Raw genomic sequence first — 24,921 nt, 5'->3', positions numbered from 1 at the left:
ATTCCGACGATTCTACGGTTCGGCATTCCATGTTCTGACCTTTCTAATCAAACTTCAACCCATTGACTGCCGTTGTATCATATTTGCTGAAAGCTTCTTTTGTTTCTAAACATCGATTTCAATTTAAAAATCTCGAAACAATTCGACAAAATCGTGTAACGCTCTGTAAACACCAATCTTTTCACCGGATAATTTCAATGATGAGAAACATTCCTTGAAATCTAATGTATAAAAATTGTGGAAAAACAAAAAAAAAAAAAACTCGCACATTTAAAAATTGTAACTTTTCAACCATTTTCATTGAAATGTATTTGAATCGATTGAGAAAAATGCTTCTCATTACTTCTTCTTTTTCAACAAAAATCAAAAAAATGTCCTCGTTACTTTCATCTTTCTCCAATTTATGACGTCATCGAGTTTTAGTTTTCATTTTCGTTTTCATTTTCGTTTTCATTTTCGCCAATTCGTTGCCCGCGGGGTCCGATGGTACCCCACGTACACACACCAATGCAAAAAGGAGGCGATGATGGCAGGGAGGGAGGGAAGGGAGGTCGTTTCAGAATTAACGCAAGTAGTCCGGAGATTCCACTCCAGGTGGTAGCGTAGCTACCTTACCTTACCTTACCTTACCTTACCTTACCTTGCCTTACCTTGCCTTACCTTAACTTGTCCTGCCTCCCTTTTTCCATCCCAGAACCACCTTCCTTGATACTACCGCCTAACGTAACCAAACCTAACCTAACCAAAGTCCAACCCTCACCTCCCGGTCTGGAAATATAATTCTTTCGCGTCTCCCTCCCTCCCTCCCTCCCTTCTCTCCTTCTATTGCGATCCTGTACAAGGTTCTTTGTCCTCCGTACGTTGTTCTCTTCTCCTCTTCGTCGTAATGGCGTAGTCATATCCCGCGAACGGTAAGGAGAGTCCTTTTGCCCGTAACCGGAGATACTGAATTTCGCTCATTTAAAAACGTTCTTCGGTGTAGATAAATATACGTGTCGTTGGTAGTGTTGAGTCATTGGTTAATCATCGTCGTTATTTCAGAGGAGCAGTATTGTTCAATCGCAGGATCAATCTTGATGCGTTGTAAAGTTTTTTTTTTTTTTGTCCGAATTAGTCTTCAGTTCACGATTTACGGGTTCGAAAATTATGACGAAGAACGCGAGTGTGTAGGAGAGTTTCCGTGTACTTGCGGAAGAATTATTGTGTACGTATTTATGAATAAATCGGTCATCGTCCGAGAGAATGACGATGCACGAGTATCGCGTTCAACTTGTTACATCGTTTGATGTTTCGATATTCAAACATCGAATAACAAAATTGTACTTAAACGTAACGGAGTGATATGTTCGCGAGTGATGTGTCTGCTACTTGTTGTATACGTGCATTGTTCTACGATAGAGTGTAAATCTTTCACATCTACCATTTTCATCCTTCGTATCATTTGCTTTCGGCTGCCTGAAAATGGAGGTAATTTTGCGTAAGTAAATATCGTCGGTTTACATGCTGTGATTTTTTGATTATTGTATCGTATGGTGTCTAATAAAATTTGCAATATTGCAATATTATTGTGAGTAGGTAAAATCGTTGTTTCAAAAGTTTACAACTAATTTCAAAGTAGTTTGATTTTTAAAATCTGTGCGCACTCTTTGCTTTCTTACGAATAAATTACTCGTCAAATTTGAGACGGTCGTAGAGTTCCGAAGTAATGATTTTACCCTAAAAAAGAAAAAAAATAAATAAATAAATAAAAAACACGAATCGTTACAATTGACGTTACTAACTCCGCTCTCTTCGTTTAACGCTTTTCAAATACTTTCATTAATTAGATCGTAACATCGTTCGAGTTGTTGCGATTGTTATTGTTGTTATAGAGGCGATGAAAATAAAATGGTGGATATAAAATGGCGTAGCTGAAACATATTTTCGCTCCACTGCAATATTGTTATCGCCGAGGGACAAGTATTTTATACTATACCTAGCATATTTCAATTGCTAGGTATATTCGCTAGATAGCGCTAAACGCCAACTCGACTATCCACGTGGTCTCGTCATCCTATCGTCGTCTAATTGTAAGTAGTATTCGACCGCTTTCTGCAATTTAACGAATACTACGACAAATTGACACACGCAGCAAACCGACGACGACGCCTGTATATAAACATGTGTGCGTGTGTGTCTATTTTATATATACACACACACACACACACACACACACACACATATATATATATATATATATATATATATATATATATATATATATATATATATATATATATATATATATATATATATATATATATATATACACTTACATACGCACACAGCCCTATGCGCAATGTATATAATAATTACAAATTGATGCGATCGTGCAGCAGCAGTGCCGTTACGCAATTTACATTATGATTTGAAAAGTAAACGTGATGTAATGTATTATTTCATCGTTTCAATTTCAATCCATCGTCTATATTTATATAGATATATTTTCATCGTCTCGTATCCCTTTGTTTTTTTTTTTTTTGTTTTTTTTCTCTCTCTCTCTCTCTCCCTTTTTAACATCCCGTTCCTCTCTTTTTCGAAAAAAGGGAGGTTATTGCGATCACTTCCCCTGCCCTTCCCCTATAAAAAAAAAAAAATCAGAAGTCGACTTTTCACTAGATCTCTCACGTTTTCGATATTTAGATCGATGTCTGTATGTATGTGTTTTGTGTGTGGGCGTGTGGACGATTGATTTTTTTTTTTTTTTTAATTCTTTTTCGTCCGACGATACCTCGACAACGAGTTACGAGGATTTCGATGATTTTGGTCCCAATCGACGCGACTTTTCGAAACTTGTAACCGATTAGATATTGGCTCTGATCGGTTCGGTACTTTTTCCATTGTTTGAGAACGGATGAACGAATTTTAATGAAAATTGATAGCGTGAGGTTTTTCTGGATCGCTGATCACGAATCTAAGGTCATATTTGGAAAAATTTAAATCTGGCGTATTCGACAAGTTGAAGAAAACAATAAAAAATAATTTGAAAAAAAAAACATTTCAATTTTGACGAAAGTTCGCACTACTCGTCTCGGTTTTTTGGCTCACCGATAACGAATCAAAGGTCAAATTTACCAAATTTATAATGGTGTATACGTTACAGAGGTTCACAATAACGAAAAAAAAAAAATCGTTATATTTTCATGCGATATATCCGAGGGCTTTAAAATCGTTAATAACGAATTTGAACTTGCTCTCTCTTTCTCTCTCTCTCTCTCGTCAATTGTTATCAGGCAACCTAAAAAATTTGAAAACATTGGGATATATATACATAACATACATATGCATATTTTGTTTTTCTTATTGTCGATTTTTACATCTTCCCGTTCGAGGAACTTTACAATTTTACCTGCGAAAGAAATTTATACTTTTTTTGTTTTTTTCTTATTTACCAAAAGAAATTCTGTTCCATAGTAGGCGTGTTAAAAATTATTAACCTTTCCTAAATCGTTAGATTTACGGGAATCTGGTGTTTCTTGGCGTTAGAATCTGGTATTAGGTAGTATTTTATTTATGATAATTGTTCGTTGATGTAACTATAGTTGCAGCACATGGCTCACCAGCCGTCTTCGTTCGTTCGTTCGTTCGCTAACTCGCTCACTCTGCACTCTTGTCTACCCCTATTGATTTCTTACCTTCTGGTATAAGCGTAAGATTGAGGTCGAAGGGCGCGTTAGTTTTCGCGACGTTCATCCTACTGATGCAATGATGCTGATGCTGATGGTTGATGGTTGTTACGATGTGCGAATAATACGACGCTGATGGTGCGAGTATTTTTTTTTTTTTTTACAACATACAGATTGTTACGAAATTAAAATAAATAATTCGATAACGACGAAACTTTTGGAAAACATGGAAATGTCGGGATATTTCTTAATTCGGTTATGGAAAAAATTTAACGTATCAATATTCTTATCGTGGGGATTGGAAACGATTTTTTTAAGGCGACGAATTTACTTTTATTCATCGCCGAGATAAACTTTTCTTCAAAATATTTCACTTCGATTCGAATTGAAATTGAAACCAATATATAGAGTTAATAAGCCGAACGATTTAGGTTTCGGTAACTTAATTGAAATGGGGAAAATGTGCGTGTCTTTTAATGTCATGGAAAAACTGGATGTGTAATGGAATTTTTATTTTTTTTTTTTTGTCTTTTTTTTATGGAAATGTGATGTAAAAATTATACGTTGTTTTTTTTCCGCCAAGCTTTTCCGACATCCGAGGCTGAAGTTTGTCAAAACTGAACGTAAATCATTTTTCGTACCAACCGCTTGTGCGCGAAGTGGACAAAGTATAATAACGCGTTTTTTATACGTCACACGATTTACGTAAATTCCACGGACAGGATGGATGTTAATGATGATATTATATTTCATACGTGAACAACATATTAGTACCTCGTTATCTGCGAATAACTTATTTATACAGATATAATACATCTGTTTACAGGTTTTATGGTCTTTTGATTATACGTGAGTCGCGGTTGTTTTATTTGTGTTTTTTTTTTTCTTTTCTTTTCTTTTTCAATTTTTCTTCGAATTTTCACGCCATTTTTGTTTTTTTATCAAAGATATTCTTCATTGTCGAATCTAGTGGTAAATATAATTACGGTAATATTGATGATCGTCGTAATCGTAACAACGAGAATCAAAATATTCTTTAAACGGTTTCACCTTTTTTCTATTCAACTCAATTTGGTGTTTGCACGTGGTAAAAAAAAAAGTAAATATTGCGTATTAATTTAAACGGGCAAAGTAAAAATAATTGGCTCGTACTATTTGTTCTTTCGGTTAAAATGAAAAAATAAAAAAGCAAACGGTACGGTAGATGAAAATTATAACACTAAGAAGTCGCCCATCGTACGAAGGGCGGAATTTATATGCATATTGTAGAAAATCATCAATGAAATTCAATCGCATGTAACATCCGCAATTATGTTTTTTGTTGAAAATAAAAAATGACGAGCTGATTATTTTGCATTTCTCTGCTTTGTACATACGATGTAAGAATCTGTTTGTTTTTTTTTTTTTTTTTTTTTTTTCTTTTTTTCTCGAAATGGAAAGATCCAATACTTGAGATACGCGTGTCTGATTGATCCGTTTTAGGTATTGTTAATGACACGAAAAACGTTACAAGTTCTGTCGTTGTCCGTTCTCTCACAGCTTATATTATACCGTCCCGTTTATATCCATTAAACATTATAAATTGTAGCGTCAACGTCAGTTTTCTTTTTCTAATCAGTAAAGTAAGATGCGATACGGAACATCACTTGGCTAACGATGAGACAAGAGAAGTGTTAAAAAAGAAGAAAAAGAAACCGAGGAAGAGAGAAGATAAATGGATAAATGTAGAGAAAGAGAGAGAGAGAGAGAGGAAAAGGAGAAAATATTAATACAACGAGAAAAAAAGAGAGAGAGAGAGAATGTTATTAGAGGAAATTGTGTAATCTACTTTGCGGAAAATGATGTGGTGAATGTCTTGTTTGGGGGAAAGAAAGAAATTGAAATAGAAAATGGAAGGCGAGTGACGCGTTTGAACTCCTGTTGCAGGCGCTGGAGTCAAGATGGAGCACTTTCAAGCTGCCCTGGACCCCAGGAAGCAGGAATTGCTGGAAGCCCGTTTTCTCGGAGCCAGGGTGAGAACATATAAGAACATACATGCTTATTTTGACTCGCGATCCTGCAACGCAGGCCGCGGTAAGGTCGGTCACTCGGCGATGCTGCAATGATTTTGAGATAAAGAAGAGTGCAACTTTATCCGTTGAAGTTCCGAATTTGAAAAATTTCGAAAGCGACAAATTCTGAAAATTTTTTGCGGCCAAACTTGAAGTAAGGAAATCAAACTTTGACGAAGTATCGAGTAAAGTTCGAGTGGTTCCAAACTTGACGCTCAAAGGTGCCGAAAGTGCGATAATGAGGAAATTTGAAAATCTGAAACATCGAAATTCCGAGTGATACAAGACTTTCAGTTCCGTAAGTTTCTGGCTCAATGAAATTTTACGATTTTGATTTTTCTTTCTTTTGGATCTTTCATATTTTTACGTTCGGAATCTTGGTTATTCCGTTTTTCGGTTTTTCTGATTTTTTACACCCACTCGTCGAGCAAACTAACCTGTGCGAGTATATTTTCATTTTCTTAATTTTACTCTATCCGATATTTATTTTTCGCAATTTTTCCTCCATCGGAACTTTACTTTTCGCTACTTTGGCTCTACATCGTAACACGAATTTTCGGAACTTTGAACCGTCGTCGGTTTTTTGATCATTCGAAACTTTGTACTTGCTTCAAAATTTCATTTCTTTATTTCAAGTAATTTTTCAGATTCGGAACTTAAACCTCTCCCTCAATATATACCATGTATCACCCATACACCCATATAAATGTTACATGCACAACAACAGCCGCGTGCGTATCCTCCCAAAATTAGTATATAAGTGGTGTTCGTTCTTCTTATCCTCTAGGTATTACGATAATTAAGTGTACAAGTTATCGACACGATTATACCCAATAACCGATCATTTCATTTGCAAAAATTACAAATCCACGCTACAAATCGTTAATTTCTCGATGATTAAAACCGATAAAGGATCAAACGCATCCAAAAATAACCAAGTAAGGTCAATAATTGGGATATGGCAGGGTTAATAACTGGTACAACATTCACCTTATTCACCTTCGTTTCTCAATTTATTCAATTTTGCACCTTCGCAACCTTTCCCCCCCCCCCCTCCCCGCCCCCTCTCCATCCGTCTTCAGCCCTTTGCATCTGCGATTCTTACACGCCATTTTGATTCCTCCGAGCTTCACCGTTTCGCTACTGCTGCTGCTGGGTGGAGGGGGGAGGGGGGGAGTGCCCGGAAACGGAAACGTCCGTATTCGATTCCGCGAGTGGTGCGCCTTCAGAGGACTAGAGCAGTGTAGAAACGAACCGTACCCAACTTATACCTACCTATCTTACTACACAATATACTCATGGCTTTACCAAACAACCAGTTTCCTCCTCCTCCTCCTCCTTCTCTTCGATTACGCGGAGATCCCACGAAGTTGAAGTCGAAGGCGAAGCCGAAGCCTCTCTTCTTGTGACCCTCGTCGATCCTTTCTTACTCATGGTTTTCAAATATCCCGCCCTTTTTGTTCTTCTTTCACATCGACTCGTCTCGTATGATAAGTATGACTTGTGTACGATAGATACAGGTGTGCGTATGTGTGTGTGTGTACTTAACAGTAAAAGGATAGAGGTTATGTTCTTGTTATTTATTTTGTTGTTGTTACGTGTACTAAATACCTATGAATCAACTTAACTACCCGACTGGTGCAGGGTTAGTAGAAAATATTCAATCAACATTATTGTACGATACTTCATACAATTAGATTACTTTCTTCGTTTATCTATATATATATATATATATTCGAGTTCCTTAACTTGGATTAGTTTTCAAACTTACATATTATGCGTACCGTCGTCACTCTCCGCTGATAACGAAGTGATAAAGCGAACGGTAGGTAAAAATTCATGGTATAAAAACGACGAACTTTTATTTATACACATCGAATTCACTTCACGGAGTGATTGACTGACCGACTGTCGCTGCTGAGGCGCCAAGCTTTAAGGCGCACGCAAGGTGTGGCTGATCATCGACTTTATTTCCTACCATTCTCTTGTGTGCACCCAACCTACGTACCTACGTACGTACGTGTACGTTATATATACGTGTATTACGTATACACCTATAGAGTAGCGTCACGTCACGTGACCAACCGCGGGTCTATAGTTTGTGCAACAACACCCCGGCGTCGGAGGAATCACCGGGGCAGCTTTTTCGGTCACTCGGATCTCTTTCTTTCTACCTTCGATTAAATCGATTTTACTTTTGATTTTATATATTTTTTTTACATTCTTTTAACTTGCTCATTTACACATCACGTCAAATATTACAGCGCATTTTTCTCCGACTAAGCAAAGGGATGATCTGAAAAAATTTTTGCTCGTACGTAGCTATAAATTGTAAAGTTGGTTTTTTTTTTTTCCTACTTATTTGAAGTCTATTTATCATGTCAATTTTGATATGTGAAGATCACAGTTTTTATGACCGAGATGACGGATGTTGTTGGTATAATAACGAAATATGTTTAAAAAAAAAAAATTATTCTACCGATCCCCTTTTATTTTTAACGTCATGGAACAAGGTTACACATGACTGCTGCTGCTGCTTCTGCTTCTGCTTCTGCTGTTGGTGCAAACACGGACGGATAGGTTCACAGGCAATCGATAAAGGCGTCTGATCAAAACCAGGGGAAATCCCTGTGTTGTTTAAACAACCGTGGGTGATGATAAATTCGAAACGAGTATTATTTACAACACGTGATGATATGACGATAGGTATAGAAAATCGGGAGTCATCGATATTTGAGAAATAATACGTTTTAAGGTAATATATTGACGGTGTTATCAAGGGGAAGGGTTTTGGGGCGATAAGGGGGCGGGAGGGGTGGATTCGAGGTTTAAGGCTAACTTAACCTCGTTGTCGGCTATTCAGACCGCCATTTTGAATTTCGATTCTCTCTCGCCTACTTACGTATATTCGGAAATATGCTCCAACAGTTCTGATATAATATTGAAATTATTGTTTATAGATATTTAAACAATTGCATGCCAATAACGATGATTTGTCAGCGAAACGTTTTTTTTTTTTTTGTTATTATTGTTGTAACATTTTATCAGTAATGTGAAATTTTGCGATTTGTTTTTTTTTTTTCTTTTTCTTTTTTTTTTTATACGGTGAACTAAGTATGTGGGCGAAAGTATAATTGAACCTCTTTTAACGAAACTCGTTGAACGGTTTAATTTGTTTTCTGGTTACTCGTCTCGTTATTTTATGTCACTTTAATCTACAAACTGTGAAGATACGGCAAGTGGCGTTGAAAGATTTTTCATTTCGTCGCGCTCAGTTGATTTTTCAATTTTTAAAATTTATTTTACAAACTCTTGAATGTATGTAGAAACACGGTGGTGCCGCTTCAATTATTTTTTTTTTTTCCTGCCATTTATATTCATACCAAAGATCACGATCAACGACACAACGATATATCACAACCGAGAATCTTATTCTTCTGTATTGAAAATTCGCATATTAAATAATAACTATTTTATGAGATTTAATTAATAATGAAAATATCGTCCAGATAACCGGATACTCAATATTACAAGCGCGAGTCTTCTTAACGGCGTAAATTGATGTTACGATTGATATAAGCAACAAAAAACGAAAGATATTTTTTTCATATATATATATATACACAAGATTCTTCGTAAATTAAATGAAAACAATTGGAAAAAAGTGACGAATCAACCGAGCACGATCTTCCACGTAACCCGAAACGCTCACATTCTGCCAGAACGATTCTTTTAACCAAAACAACCATTTTATGGGGGTGCCGTGGTGGAAAGTCGTAAATTATTTTTTTCCGAAGCACTCCAACGTCCATAGATAATATATATTATACACATACACGTACACGTATAACGGTAGCCGGCATCGGTAGAGGAGGTCAGTCAGCTGCGGGTAAATACCATAGGTATCATCTCGAGTTCTCCCGTGCGACGCGAACGAACCTCTCCTCCCAGATCCCACCGTCAGCCAGCAGGGGAACCTGTATTATCCATTCCTGATGGGCAGGGCTGCAGAACTGTCGGTACAACCCCCGGGACGGCAGGGGGAGAGGGCACAACGCGCAACACATCGCCGTTTTGTCCGAGAGCGCGTTCTGTACGTGGGGTTTGGTACAGTGTAGTGTAGAGGATAGCCGATACCTAGGCCGAGCGATTCGCGCGTCCTTCGCTCGCGTCTCCCTAGTCGGTTTGCTTCCTCGTATATTCGCCATAGACTTGTAAAGATAGACTGAGCGCTCCTATAAGAGGTAATGAAGCTTACATATAAAGGACAGAGATATGTCGGGAGTACTGCTCTCTCTTTTCAATCGGTTTCGTCCCGGGTGACGAGGGTGCAGTGGAAGTGGAACAGCTATAGATATAGGCGCATAATTTCGCCTCATTCTTCTCTACCGGACTCGATCCCCGCCACAGATATTGTCAGAGAGAGAAAGGAGTACTCCCGGCATATTTCCGTCCTTTAAATGTTTGCTTCATGCGGCTCATCACAGCGCTCAGTCTATCTGTTATAAGTCTGTGATATTCGCCGCCTCGCGTCAACGGCTGCGAACGAGTCGTCGGAAAGACTTGGGAATCCGCTAATGCACCACGTGGATCGGACCATCCCGTCCGCGTATCTACGTTGCACGCTCTCCTTTTAAACTATCTACGTATGTACACTTGGGGACAATGAATCTGAGACGGTTAATTTTTTACACTAGACAGTTACGTTGGTAACAATGCTGGAAACCTACAGCGCCACAGTCGGCCGAGCGCGAAACAAACTCTATCTCAATAAACGTAACATAACCCGTGACCGTAGAATCTAACCTTAGAATCGACGTGTCGATCCAACAAGTCATTATCTCTGCGGTATTCTGAGGTTAGATTCGACGGTCATGGGTTATGTGTTATGTTTATTGAGGTTGAGTTTGTTTCGCGCTCGACCGACTACGGCGCTGTAGGCTTCTCAGTGTTGCCAACGTAACTGTCTAGTTTTAAAAATTAGCCGTCTCAGATTCATTGCCTCCAAGTGTACATGCGTACCTATCTAACCTGCGAAATGCATATATATCGATGTAAAAATTTTGATCGAGTTGTCATGGAATGCCCCATATGTACATATGTCTCAGATTGGCTTTACAATTTTCTTTTTTTTTTTTTGCATTTCCCTTTTTGCATGAAAGTATGTGACGAAAAACGAAGTATGATTTAAAAACTGGTAAACGAGAAAGAAAAAAAGGAAACACCTTCTTAAATCTGAACAAGAATCTTACGAAACGTAACAACATTTTTTTGACAACTAACAAAAGATGGAGATTTCATAACTTCGAAAGATGGCGTTAAGAGAAATAAAGGAAAAAAAAGAATATCATTAGTATTATTCGATTGCACATATGGCATAAGAATGAAGTTGCTATATTCGACACCGTGGTATGTAAGCTTTTTCTATGAGTAAAAATAATTTGCGAATTTCCATCGTGGAACACTGACAAGTTTGTTTGGGTTGAAACAAAAGATTCTCCCGAAAGATGAGCGTTGTTGGCACGTTACGTTTAAGATGGCGCTCATTCGATTGTTCACTTGTTTTTTTTTTTTCATTGGTTTTTCAGAAAATTTGAAAAATCGAACGAGCGCCATCTTTGCAGACGTAACACGTACCTACAACGCTCATCTTTCGACCGAATCTTTCTTTTCACCCCAAACAAACTTTTCCAGAGGATTCCACGATGGAAATTAGCTAATTATTTTTTCGTGCAATACAAAATAATATATGTAGTATACGCACACACGCACTCGTGCATCGATACGCACACACACATAACCTAACCAAACCCTGTGGAAATACGTTGTATACACGACGCATACAATACGAAACGTCCGTTATACCTAATACTAGGCAGAGTTAGCTAGTCGGCACGTAGTTATACGTATACATACGTATGTGTTGTTTTGCTAGCTACAAACCCCGGCACTACGGAGTAGCCAGAGAGCTGCAGGGAGTCACGAATCGACAAGTCAACGTAGTCCTTGCTGACGTCATTTCCTCTTCCATCACCTCCGTCTCATCATACCTCACCTCACTCTGACGTTATACAAATATACACACATATCTCTGAACATATTTAGTATCGCTTTTGGCTAATGACAAGTTTTATCGCGTTATGTGTACAATACTACTGTTTGATAATTTAATATTATTATTTTCATTATCATTGCTAATATTATAGCCAACATAGGTGTACAGCTGATTGTGAGAGATAGGAAAGGAAGGTGAATTTTTTTTTTTTTTTTTATGGTGCTCTTGCGATGATTGTGGTTAGTAAACGAGTTTCGAAAGTGAGTGCAGAGATTTGCGGCGAGGGAAGTTGAGGGGCGGGGGGGGGGGGGGGGTGTTGCTGTTTACCGCTAATAATAGCACATAATGTGTGTATGTGTGTGTTTATACGTACATAATTCTGCCAAACTTTAATAATACATATAAAAAACTACTTATCCAAGAAGCGTGGAGTATAATATATATGTACATAACTCTGACTACAGTTGTACAGAGTTGTCGTTGTCGTTCTCTCTACCGTCGCCAAAGTACGAATGATCTATTTAAATACAGACCGCACAGTGACGAAGACGAAATGCATTCTCGTTGAATCTTCGTCGCAACACAACAGACCGTAGTAATAAGTATAACGACAATCGGTTTGTTGCTATACTGATACTTGCGATTTTTGATGCCGATCACCGAAGCCCTGGCGACTTCGTCCCGGGGTTTTGCTTCGCCCGTTTTGCGCACCTATTATATTTATTACCTATACAGAAAGAGTCGACGCGACGCCATTATCACGTGATCATCCTCCTCACAAATCCCGAATACGTTTATACCTATTTACATATAGTATGTAGGATAACACACCAAGCGGCGCGATTCGATTCCAAATACATTGTATGTGCCTTATTGTTGTTGTTAGCCATGCTGCGCTACGTTGATTTAGGGTGTATACCTAGTATAATCATATAATATATATAACTCATTTAATTTACGTCTAACTTGTGTAGACGAGGAGTTTTAACAAACGTCACGCATCATCCAGGTTGTTTTACTTGCTCGATGGTAGGATGTCGTCGACGGATGGACGACGGACGAGTCTCGACGAGTTGGTGCATGTCCCTCCCTACCTCACCCCATCGTCGTGCTCTCCTCTCTTTCTCTCTCTCTCTCTCATTCACCCTTGGATCCACCTCATTCCTCCTTCCTCCTCCCCCTCCCCCCCTGCCACCCTTTTCCCGCAGGAGGGCCTCTCTCTTGTGTATTGATCCTTCGATAGTAAGTATGTACCGCGCACCGGCTGTGTGGAAGGCTTATGCCGTTGTTGCTGCTGCTGCTGCTTGTCGCGGGATCTCCGAGAGAGAGAGAGAGAGAGAATTGGAGAAGCTCTCCCTCCAGCATTACTCGCCTGTGTGTGTGTGTGTGTGTGTGTGTGTGTATGTAAACTGTACCTATTTATATTATTCGCGATTTTTGATGGTATACTTACTATATGTATGCATTTGTACATACAGGTAACGTTACGTGGGTTGGCATATGATTGGTGTCAACGCCAATCTATAACCCAACCATATCTATACATTCAACCTGTGTAATGCTCTGTTCACCGCTACGGAGGCGGCGGCGGCGGTGGTATAGTGTAGGTATGGAGGTTAGAGCCTGTGAGGACTATCTCCATGTATACATATATATAGAATAAGTGTTCATAGAAAATTAAGTAAAATTAAAACTGCGTCGTTGTACAAAAAAAACAAAAACGCCAAATTTAGATTTGTTGAACAGTGATGATTGCTACATTAGCGTCATTCTTCTGACTTGTTTGAATCATTTACAAGTATTTGTCGCATATTTGTGGACTCAATTTTTCTTTATTTTAATATTGTTCCAGTCGAAAAACCCGTACGAAATACTTCTCTTTCTACCCATGTACCTATCCTCCATAAGTTTAGGGTAGGTGATGGTGGGTGGTATAAGCGATGCAACGCAACGCAACGCGCCCGATATTCGTCCCGATACCAAGTTTCCTATACATTATACAGTATATACATAGGTATGTATATATATACAATATACACGGTATACAGTACGAGTCTCGTATGGCGAAGGGTTGCGTAGGAGGTTTTGGCCCGATTGGACGGACTATGGCGATGGGGGTAACGCGAAGGGTTGGTTGGTTGGTTGGTTGCGAAGAAGCGGATAGGTGTACGTGTGTATGTATATACGTATATAAGTAGGAGCAACTCTGCGGTTAGGTGGAAACCTTTTTTCGCGCAGAGCGCAGTTCTACTCGCTCGGTCGGATCGCGTGCGCGACCTCGCCACTTGTTGTTGTTAAGACAGACTCTCTCACGATCAGCAGGAAAGCGCGGCGTGGTCTTACGCCCCCCCCCCCCCCCTCCCACACACACGCGCACGCACACTCTCTTATAACATAACTGATGCGTACAGAGTAACGTCGTCCAACGTCGACGTCGCGTCAACGACGTAATCAACAAGCTCTACGTATCGTACTTACGGATTTGATTCTCTTCGCTTATACATACGCACATGCGTACCTGTATTTATATTTTATATATCATTATACCTCGCATCTAGTTTCGTCAACTTTTGCATTCCATTTTTGTGCGTGTGCGTGTTTTTTTTTTTTTTTTTCTTCTTTCTCTTCTCGGTAAAACTCTACTAGAGATTCATTATTCGTCTTTTATCAATGCACGTTTGTGATAACGACCGGTTAACACACGTGATCCGTATGATATTACGGTATCCTGTGCGCGAGTGCGGGTTTTTGTTTGTTTTTTTTTTAATTATTCCTCCTCTCGAATAATTTTTACACGCGGCGTATTTACGCTACTGTGGGTATTGTATGCAGGATTCGATACGTGCAACGGACTACGAACGATAGTGAAGAGTGATTTGCGTGCTTGGCGTAGAAGGGGCGGGTGGGGGGGGGGGGGGGGCAGAGACGGAAAGAAAAAGTGGTGGCTGGCATTATACTGTCCGGTCGATGGCGATGGCCGTGTGTCGTCTGCCCGCGGTGACGTTACAACCTCTGCAGGTATAAGTTACCGACAGTATATGAATATTTGTTTGAGGTTATGACGTGTGGTATGCATATATATATATATATATATATAGATATGTGGATGAATTTATTTATCCATGTATGTAATTTTTCGCGCAATTATACCGAGGAGGGAATTCTTATCGATGTCGTTGCGTCGCCGCGTTTTGTAAACTACGACAAAATTTCACATCGTGTATATTGAGCGCAAGGTTAAGTCCAGATGTAAACAGTGAGCTCGGCTTTACCATGGATGTATAGAAATTTGCAAAAAAGGATCGCGCGGCTCCCAGGAAAACTTGGAGCAATGTTGACGGTTTTTGACTCCACTGATTGAACAGATAAAATAATGACTGATCGTCGTTAACGTTGAAACGAATCGTTTAATCCGGGAATTTGAACGATATCCCTATTTTCACGTTTCATTCTGTAATTCTCCTCGCCGATATTGTTGCAATATTATAGGCACAGCTGATAAAGTTACGCGTGAATTTTCAATTTCTTTCATTCATTAAAGAGGGGGGGGGGATAGAGTTTGGATGATCTGAAGTCATACCTCGTTTTTACTTTTTTTTCTTCTTCTTTCTTTAAGAAAATGAAAACATTCGAAACAATGTGTGTTTGAGGGCTTTGTTATTTATAGTTCACACACCCCCCCCTTACCCCCCCTCTCCCAAAGCATGTACCATTATAATTATCGCTGTTTCGCAAAGGACAACGCCGAAGATGCGAGCTGTTTAATTAATAATAATTTATCTGGATTTTTGGGTGGGCGAATAATGAAATTATTATCAATGTATAACGTGTTAAGAGCTGTATGTACCTAGTGTGAGATGTTTCGAAATGATTTATGTACATCAGCATTAGAGCCGTGTCACGATTTCAGGGTGCAGGTCCGAACAACAACGCGTCTGCTACGAAAAATGCTGCTGTTAACAGCACGCAATCCCCATCATCGGTATCGCCGAATCCTGGCAGGTGCGGGCAGCCCACTGCCTTGGGTATAGACTGGACTCGACGCGACAATGCCCCTCCTCGTCCAGATCACAGGAACTCGTCCTCGTCTACGAGTCAAGTCCAGGGTCAGCTATCTCAGGTACACCAACCACACGCCACACAAGTTACAGAGACAGCAGTCCGTACTTAAAACCCGTCCCTCTTCTTCCCCCCACCTCATCCTCATCCTCACACTCACACTCATCGTCGTCGTGGTCGTCGTACGATATTAATAAACAATTTAATATAATTTTTAATCATTTATCTTCATCGCTTGTGCGTCATTTTTTGTCGTAGCATGTGGGTGTATTTGCGCGCGTGCGTGCGTGCGTGCGTGCGTGCGTGCGTGTGTGTGTGTGTGTGTACTGTAAGAAAAATGCAGTGTGGGGGCTTTGATGTACGACGTATAGACTTTCACTTGTATTTTTAATATCGTTCTAACAATAACTAATTTACGATAAACGTTATATTTTACAGTAGCAGTTTTGCCGATTGTTTGACAGTTCATGTTTGTGTATGTATGTGCGTATGGTTGTATATTAACCGACGCGAAGGGGGACGATTTCATCCTACTTGCAATCAATTTCCATAATTTTATTGATTTTTTTTTTTTTTTCTTCCATAATCGAAATATTGACTACCGACCGGCATCGGGAGATCTAATAAGATTTGTGCGGTGAGAATCTTTCTTGTCGTTTAAAACATATTTCGTCGTTCGATGGTTTTCAAAGAGATTAATGAACGGAAAAGTAGATCGCACCTATGCTTACTTACTGAACAATAAATGTTGAGTTGTAACTGAAGCTGCAATAATGTCGACGTTTGTGTGTGTGTGTGTGGGGTTTATATGTGTATATATATACACTTATACATATACGTATATCATTTTAAATGAGCGTTAATCGTTGCTGGTCCTTGACCCACTCCTCCTCTTATGCTGTAATTCGCGTTGATCCGTATGTATGTATAAATAACATTGTTTCGGCGGCATTGGGAAGTAAGTTTCCTTTCACTACAAATATCGCAGGTTTCGTTCAACACTCGTTACTTTATTATTAATTACCATTGTTTCATTCGAAAACACGCGTTTACCCTACCTTGGATAGTTACGTACGATAAAAATTGAAACCTGAATAACAAGAAAAGAAAACCACCCGACACATCGTTGTATTTCATCAGATCTTCCTAACGGACGGTCGATAACTAAACCACGGGCAACATATTTAATTTGCGAACTAGATACGTACACTGTTGATTCACGTCCGCCTCGTTGACAAAGTGTCGGTATTATACGAAACCTGACTCGGCGGTAAAAACAACGCCGGGATGATATTTGAGGGCGAGCGGGAAGACGCAAAGTGACTGAGGGAAAGAGTTGAGAGCAAGAAAGGAAAGCAGAAAAAAAAAAAAAAAAAAAATATAGGAACTAACGCACGCTGCCCGAGATACGGAACAAGGACGTACGTATCCAACGAGTACGATTGTGACCGAGCTGAGCTGAGAACTGTTGTGAATCTAAACGATGGCGTGATCGTTGAACTACCGCGATGTCAACTCCAAACGTCTGTAATAACAAACAGAGAAACAAACTTTGCACAACCGACAGATTGAATTTGAATAGAACGGAGCAAGCAAAGAGTCGAAAGCAGAAACAGCATAAGCTCGGCAGTATACGTTGGTTGGCTGGTTCTTCGGTCTGTTCGTTCGTTCGTTCGTTCGTCGGTCCATCCGTTTTCCGCCCCTCTTTCCCTCTGGCTCAACTCTCCTCCCCTCCCGCCCCCCGCCTGCCGGCACACAACACGTTGAGTCGAGAGAAGGCCGCAGAGCACTCCGCCACATTGATTTTACCGGTCTCACTTACACGCGTGTCCGAGCTGTTCACCGAAGGAATGTCTCATACGCCCTCTCCTCTCCCCCTTCCGCCCCGCCGTCACCCCGGTATATATACACACACACACACACGCACACACACACCTCTCCTCCCTCACCTCCGGGCATCTCTCGCGCGCTCTCGTTCGTTCTGTTGTGTGATATCGAGGCAGGCGAGAGGAAGGGGAGGGTGATGGTGGTGTGGCGGCGACGGCGGCGGTGGCGGTGGCGGCGGCGGCGGCGGCGTCGTCGTCGTCGTCGTCGGTTAACGCCGGGGAGGGTGGAGGTTGCACCTTTTGCCGCATCTCGGATTCTCGCGTTGCTCATTTGCCGGTACGTATAGAGGAGAAACCTCTCCGTTAAGAGAGGTAGAGAGTAGTAGTATGCGAACGCACGGTGGTTGGACAGTTCAGTTTCGATTAGGCGAATCTGTCGTCATTGACGTGATCGCGTTTTTCGGTCAACCTACTAAATCGTATTACAAAAACAAGAAAAACTATTACTGCTACTACTACTATCACTACTACTGCTGCTGCTGCTGTTGTTGTTGTTGTTGTTGTTGTTGCTGTTGCTGCTGCTGCTACTCTTATGACCGTATCATCATCGCTAACTTCGTATACGGTATTCTTAATACACGGAATTATGTTGACGGTGATGACGAGGATGATAATGATGTCGTGGTCATTGATTATTACGATCGCGGTTAGATACGCGATTTCTACGATTATTATCACGATTGTAATACTTTTATCCGCTACCTATGCAGAGCACCGAGCTTATTAAACACGTCGCGCTACTGCCGCCGTCGTACGGTCGAGTTTGTGAAGTAGATAGACACTCGCCTCGCCTTGCCTCGTCTCGACTCGACTCGACTCGACTCACTTCACCCACCTCACCGCACCGCACCTCGTCTCGTCTCGCCTCGCGACCGACCTACGGAACGTGGAGAGCAGGGCAGCGGCGGTTATGGCCGCGACTACGCCTGGCTTCCGGGGTTAAACTCGGTACCCCTGCTGCCACTGCACATGTCCCTTATTCATTTGGGTTCGTATTACGCACGGAATAGATATGTAATATGTTCCTGCATCATCTTTTCCCATGAATATATACGTGTGTGTGTGTGTGTGTGTGTGTGTGCGTGTGTGTGTGTGTGTGTGTGTGTGTGCGTGCGTGCGTGCGTGCGTGCGTGCGTGCGTGCGTGTGTATATACACACATAATCCTCACGTTGGTGACTCACGGATGTCGGCGTGTGTCTGTCGTGTTTGCGTCTGTTTGCAGGAAAGAACGTACAAAATGCATCCCGTCAAGATTAGTAAAATACACACGCGCGTGTCGCGTGTTACGCGATAGTTTCTTAGTTTAGTCTATTTATGGAAACGTAACAACGTCCCGATGACTTAATTTTGAAAGAAATATGCCCTGATTCTGGGTTTTTAGCCTGTGTACTTACGTCGTTTATCAATCTACGAAATGACTTGAATGAATCGAAGGGAAACTTGGAAGGAAACATCATTGTTGTTATGACGCAGTTAACAGATGGATAGATAGATAGGTAAATATGTAGTTAGATGAACAGATAGATTCACCAACTTGTCGAGCAATAATACCACGTTTAAACTAGGTAGGCAGGGGCAGATGGGTAAGTAGGTGTGGGTAGACAGGCAAGCAGGCAGACAAACTGAGGAACGGACGAGGTCTGCTTGTTTCTCGCGGTGTTCTATGCGGCACGCGTGTATATATATATACACACATAGATATGTATCTATATATGTAGGATCATGTACGGTCGGACATTAACGACGATGACAACTACGAGACGCACCGGCCATTAAACAATGCGGTATTCCAAATTTCTAACACATTCGTGTTACATGTACTCGTAGGATATCATAGAACTTGAATTGCCCTTCTACTATCAATCGCAGAACCTCAGCTGTTCGTCCCATCTACCCATGCTTGTAACATTTCCTTTGCGCATAGTACGTCTTCTACCTATATGCATTCTTGATTTTTAGTATCTATGGTTACGCACGTTGCGCGTGTTTTTTTTTTTTCTCGTTTCAATTTTAATCGCATTCGTACGTACATCTATTCATATTATATAGATCTATGAGCGTCGGAGAACGGGCGAGAACGAAAGAGAGAGAGAGAGAGAGAGCAGAGAGGTATTTTATAGTAAGTAAAACTGTCTTCGAGACTGTTGTGTGTTCGCGCGCGCTACGGTGTACAAAAGAGAGACCCCACGATCCATGCGATCTATGTATGAGTTCATGTATCTATGCATGTGTACAATGTGCGTGTGCAAATGTATGAATGTATGTATATGCGGCGGACGCTGCTCTTGTCCCGCGCCGCCTCGCAACGAACTTGCGTGTCCCTCTCGTTCTCTCGCTCTCTCTACCTACCTCCCTCCCTCCCTGCACCCGTCTCGACTTGCCCCCCTCTTGCCCTTCTGCCTGTCCCCCTCTGACTAGGGACCTCCATTTTGTCGTGATTCCTCTAGCACTAAACATATATTGCATATTTCGTTCACACTTGCATATCGGATTCAAAGTGTGGTTTTTCTTTACCTGGAATTTTTTTTTTTTTTTTCATCCACTTATCGCAACATTCGTTAATCGTGCCAATGGTTGACATACTGCCGATTGGTTCGAACAGCAAACGTGATTATGGGGCTCTGTCGTGAACCATCCTGGAAGGTGCCTCCTCTTCTTTCTCTTTCTCTCTCTCTCTCTCTCTCTCTCTCTCTCTTACTCTTACTCTTACTATGTCACTCTTTCTCTTTCTATCTTCTTCTCTTTCTCTCTTTCACAACCACTCTTAGGTTTATGCGTGTACGTGTGACTTGTCTCATATCCCCACCCCCAGCACCTGTGTATGTGCCGCCTTATGTATATTTTTTATTATCAATGTATCCATAGTCTATTTCATTATGTTTATTTCACTCAATCTTTGATGATCTTTTTCAACCCTCCTCAATGATGGATTATAAAATCATATGTAAATAACCAGATGATACCTATTTTGTTTGTTATTGTTGTTGTTTTTGTTCCCCCGTTTCTTTTTCCCAACGTTTTTACATACCTAATCTTTGCTGATATCATTGAATTTTTTACACACAGATGTCTGCTGGATCACAAATTCAGATGGCACCCCAATCAACTGTAAACTCTGGTCAGTCGGTTCATAGTCAAGACTCAAACATGAGCACCGGTAAGCACTAGTATAGAGTAAACTTTCTTTTTTTTCATGCTGCGTAGCAAAGAAAAAAAGGCAAAAAAAATATACAGATAGATATTAATGTCTTACGCAAAATGCAAACACCCGCCTTTATTCAATATCAACTTTCCAGGCTCGTCGCATAGTGACAAGGAGGTGGACCCCAATACTCCGGAGAAGGTGCCAAGGACTCCGTCGGAAAGGAAGAGAAAACGCAAGGTAGATGACGGGGTCGGGGGGGTGCCAGGGGGACCTGTGGGGGGCAAGGGGGCTCGCTCAGTTGCTGCGCTGGATAACAAGAAGATCAACGATTACTTTGCCAAACAACATCCAGGGAACAGTCCGATTCGACTTACGGGAGCTAAGAGCCCCTCCCCCCAGCAAGGATACCCCATGGTCAGTTTACACATAGTCATGTCACGACTTCTTCCTATTCGTATCTAATTTGCACATCATGTCTAGTTCGATAGGGATATTGGTATACACTTTGATAAAAAGAAAAGAGCTTTTCCTAGGAGAAGTGTGTCATGTCTGGTTGTTCGCAATGAAGTCTTATCGATACGCTTTAGCACAGATATTTATAGAGAGTTAAACTCGGTGAAAATCACTGGTTCTTTTTGATGATCCCTCGTAAACTCAAAGCAAAATTAATCGCTCGATGATATAGATTGTGTATTTTTAACCAAGCCCATTCAAGAGTTAATGTTTTTTTTTTTTTTTTTTTGCCGAAAAAAGAGACAAGATAAAGAAGAACCTGTTGCATATTGAGGAGTGAAGGAAAAGTACATTTTAAGAAATAGCTATATTTTTTTTCGTAAAATTTTAACTAATCATTACGAGTGGAGACTAGAGGTAATTTATTGCAATAAGGCTGCATTTTGAATATGTTTTATTCTAAATATGCCGGTATCTTGAAAATTATAAGTTTGCACGCTTAGGATACTGAAAAATGTAATCTACTTTTTTGCAACTTATGTAAGTCGACTGGTGCAATTATTCCTTAAATTATCCCTGACAATCTGATTTACCGAGGTTCAGTCTTGGGCTTACATGTCGTAATGTGGGGTGGGAGGTGAAAAATCAAGTGAATTTTATTGTCAAGTACAACTTTCCAATGTACACGGATCGTTTTATAAGTATGATAAGAAAAGTAAGAAAATCACTTGTTTTCGGGGAAAAAAAGTCAAAAAGTGCAAAATCTTGAGACCTTCAACATGCTTCTTCACAAGGGCAATACACTCATTTGACGAAAATCGAATGTCGCAATGGCGAAACTACACGAATTAAAGTTCCAGTTGCTGCCATCCACCGTAATCTCTATATTTGGCTTCTTCTGACTTCTTCCTATACCTAAACCTGAAATTCTAGCTCTGGGGAAAACAAATTTCGTCAAATGAGGAGATCATTACTGTTGTAAACGAGTTGGACCCAGTGTGCGGAGCTCAAAGTAGCCTACATTGAGAAATAAAGACGATTTTTCTTGAAAGAAAGTGATTTTCTTGCTTGCGCTTCGCCATACTTGTAAAACGATTTATGTGCATATTCCTTACCGGTGCTGCAAAACCAGTAGAAAATTATCAGATCGTTGTTCTTTCATTATTGAGCATGTTAATTTACCTTTCTTGTTCATCCATCAAATTAGTATTTGAATATCCTGGCTGCATAATTTGTTAAATTTCGGGTCCGCGGTTTTTTTTTTTATCAGCTTCTTTCTGTTCAGATTTTTTATTCAGTTTTAAAGATCATCCGCTACGCCAGCGATTGAGAAATAATTCTGTGGCTAATGCTCTGACCTGATCTTTTTATCATTCAGTACCCGCCGTCGCCGCAGCAATTGTTGTCGCCTCAAGTAACGACACCGAATTCTTCGGTGGCGGAATTTTCGTCGTTGATGCAGCCACCGCGACCCCATCCACAGCCTCCACCTCCCCCTCCACCAGCCTCTACACAACCTGCAAGCTCGATGGTCAGCAAGCAGGTGCAGGTAAGGCCTACCAACCTCCCTAGGACAAGCCAGGTCAGGCAAGCGAAGACTAACACCCCAAATGTAAGCACCATTCGGTTGTTCCTGCAAGCACTTAACGAGAAAGGTCTGGTCTGTCTCTGTTGAGTGAAACGAGTATCCTTCTTCACTCATATGTCTAGTTGAGGAAAAAAATTTCCCCTCCATAATGATTAAAAATATTGTGGGTTTTGAGAAGAACAAATTTTTCTCGGAAGAAGTACTAGCTAAGCATGTTAGCCAGACCTTCACCTTGTTGGGTGTCTGCAGAGACTTGAGCTAGCTTATTGCTGGCAAAAATCGCAACGTTGTTACAATTTGTCATCATAGAAATATGGGAGCTACCTTGTGATGGTATTAAACGCATCCATTTAATTGTCTTCATCTTTACAGTTAATGTTTTCTTTTCTTTTTCTTTTCTCGGCCAACAGGTAACAATAAATTCTAAGTTTCATGTCTTCTTCTCCCTCTGCCTACATTTTTGGTGTTTTCTTTGCTGCCTGTGAGATATGTTTCTACATCTCGTTTAAACTATATTTCACAAAGTAACAATTATTCTATCTTAATTCTGTAATATTCTATGAAATCAACATTTTGTCGAAAAGTACCACAAATCACACTTCCGACTTTCACCATTTTCTCAGAAACTAATTTCTGAGCCTGTTAAAAAGATTCGGAGTAATTATTTTCAAACATCGTTTCTCTGTTTTAATGTAATATGATTTTTTTGTAATGCAACAAGGTAGTAACTGCTATTCATGAAACTGTGCTGACAAATGTATCAAACGTTACATTGGTAAAAGGTCACGAATCTCTAAGGACTGTTTGCGTTATTTTCAGACGGAGCTTACTTGCCAGAGGATACAGGAATTTGAAACACAAGCGTCTTCAGATCTGGAGTTACGTAATAATAAAATTGACGAATTGAACCGAGTAAGTACAGTATCAAAGTTTTGTCGAACTATGAAGTCAATTGCTGAACACTTGATTTAACCTACAATTTTTTTACGTGTCAATGTATTCGCATAAAAAACAAGTAACTTTCACAGTTTACAACTAAATAACCATTCCTCTCTAGGATAACTTGATTGAGGTATTAACGGATTTTACACGTTTTCCAGACTACAGAGGAACTTAGGCATCAAATGGCTAATCAGCAGAAAGTGATTGAGCAGCACAAATCGCATATAAATAAGTGTATAGACGTTGTAAAGAAGTTATTAAAAGAAAAATCAAACATAGAAAAAAAAGAAGCTAGACAAAAGTGCATGCAAAATAGACTGAGGCTAGGTCAGTTTGTGACTCAGAGGGTAGGAGCAACTTTTCAAGAAAATTGGACGGACGGATACGCTTTTCAAGAATTGGCGCGGCGGCAAGAAGAAATAACGTTGGAAAGAGAAGAAATTGATAAACAGAAGAAATTGCTTCTGAAAAAAAGGCCATCTAATAGTGAGACGGGACGGAAACGGAGCCAACCTCAACCTTCTCTGCATAATGGTACCGAAGCTACGTTTCTGAAGCCGGACGCTGTGCCAGGATCGTATACGTGGCAGGAATACTACGAGGCTGATGAAATACTCAAGGTAAGATAATTTACTGATGCATTAAAGGTGCCCCATCTTTTTCTTATGCTCTTTAAAACAAGGAGAATATTTTTAATCGTAAATAATAGTAAAAGCGTAACTCTCCAAGAACCTTCATAAAATCTTAGAACTTTGTATTCATTCTTGTTTACTAATTGCTTGTTTTCCGCTTTCTCTGTTCTCTTTTGAAGCTGAGGCAAAGTGCACTGAAGAAAGAAGACGCAGATCTGCAACTCGAGATGGAGAAGCTTGAACGAGAACGTAACTTGCATATTAGAGAACTGAAACGTATACACAACGAGGACCAATCGCGCTTCAACTCTCATCCTGTACTCAACGAGCGATACCTTTTACTCATGCTATTAGGCAAAGGCGGCTTTAGCGAAGTCCATAAGGCAAGAATTTGGACAGATTATATGAAAACGTGAAATACTATGTGTGAATGCACGCGTGCGT

General features: G+C 40.3%; 1 protein-coding gene across 8 annotated transcripts in view; it reads left to right on the top strand.

Annotated features, from left to right (window-relative positions):
- LOC124304603 (serine/threonine-protein kinase tousled-like 2) overlaps positions 1–24,921 on the top strand; it is a 35,986-nt gene that overhangs the window by 7,769 nt on the left and 3,296 nt on the right. The window contains exons 2-9 of one of the 8 annotated variants that reach the window (XM_046763057.1): positions 5,592–5,677; positions 15,682–15,891; positions 20,784–20,874; positions 21,014–21,099; positions 22,694–22,864; positions 23,723–23,815; positions 24,004–24,465; positions 24,657–24,860. In XM_046763057.1, coding sequence (XP_046619013.1) covers positions 5,592–5,677; positions 15,682–15,891; positions 20,784–20,874; positions 21,014–21,099; positions 22,694–22,864; positions 23,723–23,815; positions 24,004–24,465; positions 24,657–24,860 — 1,403 coding nt within the window. Of the gene's footprint in view, positions 1–5,591; positions 5,678–14,670; positions 14,790–15,681; positions 15,892–18,250; positions 18,705–20,307; positions 20,361–20,783; positions 20,875–21,013; positions 21,277–22,693; positions 22,928–23,722; positions 23,816–24,003; positions 24,466–24,656; positions 24,861–24,921 lie in introns of those variants that run through there. The other 7 variants (XM_046763054.1, XM_046763058.1, XM_046763056.1 and 4 more) reach the window with 7 other exon arrangements.

This window comes from Neodiprion virginianus, chromosome 5 (assembly GCF_021901495.1).
Source record: "Neodiprion virginianus isolate iyNeoVirg1 chromosome 5, iyNeoVirg1.1, whole genome shotgun sequence".
Taxonomy (NCBI): Eukaryota; Metazoa; Arthropoda; class Insecta; order Hymenoptera; family Diprionidae; genus Neodiprion; species Neodiprion virginianus.
The sequence above is the reverse complement of the archived record's forward strand: the minus strand, read 5'-3'. Positions and strand labels throughout refer to the sequence as shown.